At 45.5% G+C, this 7065-nt stretch overlaps 1 protein-coding gene across 24 annotated transcripts in view; it reads left to right on the top strand.

Annotated features, from left to right (window-relative positions):
- ARHGEF25 (Rho guanine nucleotide exchange factor 25) overlaps window positions 1-6701 on the top strand; it is an 86690-nt gene extending 79989 nt beyond the window's left edge. For 14 of the 24 annotated variants that reach the window (XM_060272162.2, XM_088662820.1, XM_088662818.1 and 11 more), the window contains 3 exons: window positions 1076-1296; window positions 3886-3990; window positions 6186-6701. In XM_060272162.2, coding sequence (XP_060128145.2) covers window positions 1076-1296; window positions 3886-3990; window positions 6186-6296 — 437 coding nt within the window. In that variant the 3' untranslated portion in view covers window positions 6297-6701. Of the gene's footprint in view, window positions 1-1075; window positions 1297-3885; window positions 4001-6185 lie in introns of all 24 variants that reach the window. The other 10 variants (XM_088662826.1, XM_060272160.2, XM_088662816.1 and 7 more) reach the window with 2 other exon arrangements.
- The last annotated feature ends 364 nt before the right edge of the window (window positions 6702-7065 follow it).

A 7065-nucleotide genomic window follows, 5' to 3' on the forward strand; every position in this document is an offset into this window, starting at 1 on the left:
ATATGTGCAAGTCAGGCCTTAATTGTGCAATCAAGTGATGTACACACATGTCTCAACTAGCCATACATTTTTACTTGAAGCGCAAGCTTTGCAGATCGAGCCAACACAACTTTGGAAGGGTGGGATGAGTCCCAAAGTAGATGGCAGAGCTGAAGTGGACTGTATGACTTCAGACTGCCAGTAAGCAGGAGGTCACATTTTTTAACACTTTCTCAAATAAAAAGCTGAGAGATCTATCGGTATATTCTAAATCTTGCTCCCTGATTTGCTGTGTTGAGAAAAGGTAGTATGCCCCCCCACACACACATGGAAGCAATAAAAAAATAGGATTCTCACCCTTCAGCTTGAAGTCGGATAGTAAAGATTTCTACCCTGCCATTTTGCATCATGTGTAGATCAGTTCTGAATAACTCTTAACTTGAATGCATGGACCATGTTTAGGAAACCTTTATTCCACCAAGGGCCATGTTCCCCATGGGGAAATCTGTTGGAGACCACATGCCAGTGTGGGCAGGGGCAGAGCTGCCCCCCCTTAAGATATTCACTGCCCCTTAATCTCTCAAAAGAGAGAAATAAGAGCGTGGGGTAGTGATGATATTAAGCAATGGGAGTTGGGGGAGGGGGTTTGTGCATGGGGTGGTGTTGCTCTTAAGAGCTGCAATGCCCCCTAGAGTGGCCTGTGGCCCCTCATCTGCTTGCTGGGCTTCCTCCTGTCCCTGCTGTGCAGTTTCCAGGAGCTGCTGTGTTCAGGCACCTCAAGCACATTGAAGTGGTGGCTCCTGATGCAGCTCACCTCTCCTGCTTTTTTGCAACGGAAGGAAGGATGAGGGTGCTTGAGACACCTTTTGACAGTGGCTTTTGAGAGAAGCATTGGAAGCTGCTTGAAGCACACCTAAGCAGGTGGGGCTGTGGGGGGTGCTGTGAGATTTCACCCAGTGGTTCCTGCATCACTCCCCTAAGAAGTCTTTTTCTTTCTTTCTTGCAGAAGATTAAGTTTCACTAATGGAATTCAGAGCCTTTTGTGTTTCCAGTGTGTGACCCTGCAGTTCATTGCCCCTTTCTGTTTTCTTGCCAGCACTGCAGTCGCCCATAGAGTACCAGCGCCGAGAAAGCAAAACCCATAGCCTAGGACGTATTGGCGTCCCGCATCATTCACTGCCTGGTGGACCCAGCCGGCCCTGCTCCTCCGTCTCCATGGACCAGAGCAAGGGATCCAGCCTCCAGCCTCACAATGCCTCTCTCCCCTCCCTCTACCTTCCTGGCCCAGGCCAGCCTGAGCAACAGGCCTATGTTGAGGTAAGGTAGGAAGGTCTTAAATGGATGGTCCCTGTTGAATTGACAGCTTTGAGAGGTTTGGCTGGCACAGGTGAAGTTCCTGTTCTAGCTTTGGAGTGAAAGGGGCTAGTAATTGGCAACAAGAATTTGAAATTCGGTGCTTACATTTGTTAAACCTCATTAACACATGTATAGTTTGCAAGAGCTATGTGAAGCAGAGCATGAAAACAATCATTTGTCATTAAAACAATCCTCCGTGTGTGCTGCCTTGAGATTGCATTGTACACATGCTGTCACAGAGACAAAAGAAGCTTATCTTTCCCACACAATTCATATCACTATTGTCTAACAAAATTTCATTTTAAAAAATGGCCAAGGGGACATGTTCAAAAAATGTAGGCATTTAACCTCTTCAGAACACAATAAGGGCCTGCAGGATCAGGCCAGTAGCCCACCTAGACCAGCATCCTATTTTCACAAGGGCCAGCCAGAGGGCTATGGGAAGTCTACAGGCAGAACTTGGGCACACCACCCACTCTTCCCTTCTTGCAGTTTTCACCCACTGGTATTCAGGAGCATTACTGCGTCAGCATTACTGAGAACCTCCTTGTTAACTGCTGCTCAACAACAAAAATGAGAAATTGGAGCTCAATGCTCAGTTAGTATTTTAGTCTCGTTTGTAAGCCATCCCACAAATATTTATATCAAGGGGCAGTGTAGATAGCTTTAAAAATAAGAAGGAAATAGATGAGACATGTTTTCCTGTTTGGGAAAAAATCTTAGGATCTGTTAAGCTAGAGGATATTGACCTCATCGCATGCAGATAGATTTTCTCCTTGTACCCTTCATTGATTAATCCAGAGTGGTAACTGCTAATGGATTAGAATCATCCGCTTCCTGCAGAAGCATGTGTTGAGCAACCCATGCATAAGCTGCTCCAACACTAAGAATATAACTGAGTGTGCTTAAGGGATGTTCGGGAGTGTATGGCCTCTGTTAAGTGAGCTTATGCAACACAGTGTGTCACAGTTCCCCAAAATGGGCCATGTGAGGAAGTGGAGACCAGGCTAGTGGCCCTTCCGCTGCCACCAGGTGGAAGTCTGTATTTTTCTGGTTGCCTCCACCAAACAATCTAAGCTCACCTGGGTTTCAAAAAACACACTTAGCGGTAGGTAGTGTGTGGCTTGGCTTTTAAGCATAGGGTGGGCAGAGACCACAATGTTTTGTGAAAGGTTTAAATGTTCACTAAAAAAAGAAGGTTTTAACATCTGAATGGCTATGTACACACAAAACAATCACCGAAGCAACCTGTGTCTGGACACTATCTGTTGCCAAGAGTAATGGGGTGGGAGGGAATTGGGTCTAGGGCCTCTGTTCTGAAACTTCAAACTGGGCAGCAGGTATTCAGGAAGAGAGGGGCAGAGGAGGGGACTTTTGAGTTCCCCTTGGGTGACTAACAGGAGAGCAGCCAGGGAGACGGCTAATTCTTTCCCAGGCTGCCAGGGTGAGATGACGTCTTCATCATCTCACCTGCCAGACCCTCCAGATGGACAGGTGTGCTGCTAACCATTTCTCCAGCATCATGGTCTCAGCCAGGCTGGTTCTGTGGCTTGCTCTGTCGCTGAGGTGATGGGTGAGAGAGGTAGAACTGGAGCCAGGCAAGAGAGAAGAGAAGTAGGGGTGTCTGCTGCTGATAAACAAGCCTTTAATATCCAGCCCATAGATCCTTGCATGCATACATGTGAAGATATTCACACACTCCTCCAAACATGTTGCAGGGAAGGGGAGGGTAGAGAAAATTCAGAGTAGGTTTGTTACTCATACATAAGCAAGCTTCACCCATTCTGAAACCATCCAAATATTGTTTGTGTTCATTAACCACTGCCAATATCATAATCATTTTTCTTCTTGTTACATTGACTGCCTCTCCTTCAGTTTCCCTCTGTTTTAATTTTTCATGATAACCGTTGGAGTCGTCTATCCGATAAATAATCGTTCAGTAGTTATTGGTTTTTTTCCTTGGTTATATTGTATTATTTCTGATGAGGATTATCTGTTGTTGTGATTTTTAAAAATGTTAATCACTAAAACCTATAGTAAATGGGGAGGGGGGAGACCAGGAGCCCGAGGTACTGAACACTTTTCTGTGAAGACACTGGTGAAGACAAGAGTGCTGATTTCTGTTCTCAGATATGAGTTGGAGGAGGAGGTAGGAAGAGTGCTGTGCTGGCTTAGTAAGCTTCAGGGCTCTACAGGTTTCTGATTCCAGATTAGATGAAAAGATGATCAGACTGATCTCTAATAGAGGCAGAGAGAGATTTGCAAGAGGATGTCTGTCTGTTTTGTCCTTTGGGAGATTAGATGCCCTCATTTGATGAATTGGATTGCCAGAATCCCTGCCAGGTCAGGGGTCTTGTGAAACTATGAAGCTTGCATGGCGTGCTTTCAGTGTGAGATGTTGTTTGACTTCAGGACAAACTATGCATGCTTTCTCACATAATATGACACGAAATTGAGAGCACCCGTCTCTAAAATGCTAGGCTTGGTTTCTGTGCTGGAGTGTTGTCTACTCCCCACCCATATTAAACCCAGTTTGCTTTCTGCCCCCAGCCATCTCGCAGCCAAAGCTCTCCAGGGCCTGGACCAGTTCACATACCTTCCAATGGCTCTGAGGTGCATCTCTCCAATTCCTCCCAGCAGGAGTCCCTGCACACAGTGAGTTTTGGTAGGGGAGAGGAAGTGTTCCTTTTAATCTGAGTGAGGATTCCATATTCACATTTATTTAACTTTCATTGGGACTGATGTTTTATACACACACACACACACACACACACACACACACACACACACACATGTCCCCACATGTCCCCACCACTTGACCACATGTTTCCGCCGTGCCACAGAAGCCTAGGAAAAAATGCAGAATCTGGCACTGGCTGCAGAATTCAAAGCTTCTGCCTATAGTGGCCTTCTTCTCAGTGAGAAACCACTGACATTCTTCCAAAGGAACCCCAGGGTTCCCCAGAACACAGTCTGAAATTCATTGCTGTGTTAGTAGAGTACGTTCTCATCTCTTGCGTTGTTTACCATTGCTGATGCATTCATATGCCAGTAATTTTATTTTTGGCAGGCTTTTTGATGCTGTGCTATCCTTCCCACAAGAGATTTTGAAAGCATGCCATATACACTTTTCTTCCTCCATTTACCTGCAATCTGCTTCACTCTCAGGCTGACAACATGGGCAGACATTGCCCAATGAATTGTCTTATGCTCTTATCATTGGTTTTGCTTTAAAGAGAAATGAGGAAACTGTGCCTCTTGAGAAGCTGTTGGACTGCAACTCCCACTGTTTCTGATCTCATTGGCTTTGCTGGCTGGGGCTGAGGGGAATGTAAGAGCATCTGGAGGGCAGAGTTTGCCTATATGCCTGGCATAAAATGAGCCCTGCTTGATGCCAAGGGCCCTTCTAGCCCAGCATCCTGTACTCACAGCCAATCAGGACCCTTTGGGAAATGCATAAGCTGATCTAAGCGCAATAGCATGTTCTCCCCACTTGTGCTTTTGAGATACCAGATACTGGTATTCCAAGGTTCATAACTAGTAGCCATTAAGACCCTTCTTGACCAGGATGGAGGTGGAGTCAAACATGTCTGAAGGACCACGGGTTCCTCATCCCTGATTGAGAGTAAGCCTGAGTATATACTGTATAGGCAAATTTGTCATACACAACTGATCTAGCCATAGCTATTAGCGAAAAGGAACTTCTGCGTATGTAGGCTATTGCTTCTCAAAGGCTGTGGCACAAGGAGAGGATGGCACGCATGGCAGGAAGATTCAAGGAGAATAAAAGAAACATTTCATTATAGCATAGTATAAAAAAACCTTGCAATGTATGGATAGATATATTTCCAAAATGAGAGCAAGAGCATAAGGTGATGCTGAGAACAATCATAGTTGTGATCTATAATTGCCATTCCAATATATTTCTTATCAATAAAAAAATTAGTGTGGTGCAAAAAAATCTATTCTGAAAGTGCAATCCAAAGGAAAAAAGGATGAAAATCATTGATGTAGGAGATGAATTTAGGATTAAATCTATAGATTAAAAGTTAAACTTTGTATTCCACATATGTGGGAGACATACAAAAAGTGGGCTGCTCTGGTCAGACCTCACCTGGAGTACTGTGTCCAGTTCTGGGCACCACAGTTCAAGAAGGATATTGACAAGCTGGAACGTGTCCAGAAGAGGGCAACCAAAATGGTCAAAGGCCTGGAAACGATGCCTTATGAGGAACGGCTTAGGGAGCTGGGTATGTTTAGCCTGGAGAAGAGAAGGTTAAGGGGTGATATGATAGCCATGTTCAAATATATAAAAGGATGTCATATAGAGGAGGGAGAAAGATTGTTTTCTGCTGCTCCAGAGAAGCGGACACGGAGCAACGGATTCAAACTACAAGAAAGAAAATTCCACCTAAACATTAGGAAGAACTTCCTGACAGTAAGAGCTGTTCGGCAGTGGAATTTGCTACCAAGGAGTGTGGTGGAGTCTCCTTCTAGATCTAAGGTTTGGCAACAACAGGAAAAAATCATCTCCTTCATTCCCTGCCTTGCGTGTTTCAAAGAGGCATCATGTTGGCTGCTGCTGAGACACAGAATGTTGGATTTGATGCACCTTGGCCTGATCCAGCAAGGCAGTACTTAAGATGATTAATTTGCATAATTGATACAGAATGCAGAACGCAGCTTTTCGCAGCATAGAATTGGATTACCCCAGAGTAGATATATTAAACCAAAGTATTACACTGTCCTACCTGTTGATAAGATAAAGCCAAAGGGTGTGCGGTGGGAGTCTTGCAAAATACATTTCAGGAACCTTTCCAGAGTTTTCATTGTTCCTCTGTCCCCGACAGGCCCCGAGTGATGACGACGCCAGGCCGCTGCTCCCTGATCCTGAAGTCCCGGAAATCAGTTTCCCTCAAGGCTGTGCTCAACTTGCCCAACTTGATGAGGATGAGCTGTGACTCTTGGACTGTGGGAAAGCCGCTGTCAGACCAGCGGGGGGGGGGGGGCTTTGACTGGGGAAATCTATCTAGCTCTTCCCTCCTCCTCTTCTCCCCTCCCTCCTTCTGCTGTCTCCATGGGAAAGAGACACAGCAGCAGCTCATGGTGGAAACTCTTGCTGCCCTCTGGTCCTGCTCTGTTTGCCCAGACACCCCCCCCATCCTATGAAAGGGGCGCAGAACCCCCACATTGGAACCAGAGAATGCCACTGGTGGCCCTTTCCTTTTCTCCAGACCCCTGTATATGCATGCTGTGGGGCTGTAGGGGCTTCAGGTCGGGGCTCTTGGACGAGGGTGTTGCATTGTGTGAACTGAGAATTTTATTTTGTTTGTTGTAATAATAAAGATTTTAGTTAAAACAAACAAGGAGATAAATTGCTCCAGGACACCTCCATCTTCATGCAGGCTCTTCCGTGAGTAACTTGTGCACCATGTGCTAGGTCCCCTTCTCTTGGCCTTGCACTTTATTTAGGGCAAACGCTAATACCTTGTTGGCCAGTTTCACAACATCTTCCTTTACACTGCTTCCCCTCCTAGCACAGAGGATATATACCGTGTTTCTCACATTTTAAGACATGTCTTATATTTATTTTTCTTCCAAAAAAACACACCACGGCTTATTTTCAGGGGATGTCTTATTTTTTTTGTTAAGCTTTTTAAAATTTTTCCTGGTATTAAGCTTTCAGAGAGTTTTGCTGGGTTGGGCTCAGTGCAGCGCGCGCTGCTGTCT

Source organism: Zootoca vivipara, chromosome 2, assembly GCF_965207765.1.
Source record: "Zootoca vivipara chromosome 2, rZooViv2.hap1.1, whole genome shotgun sequence".
Lineage (NCBI taxonomy): Eukaryota > Metazoa > Chordata > Lepidosauria > Squamata > Lacertidae > Zootoca > Zootoca vivipara.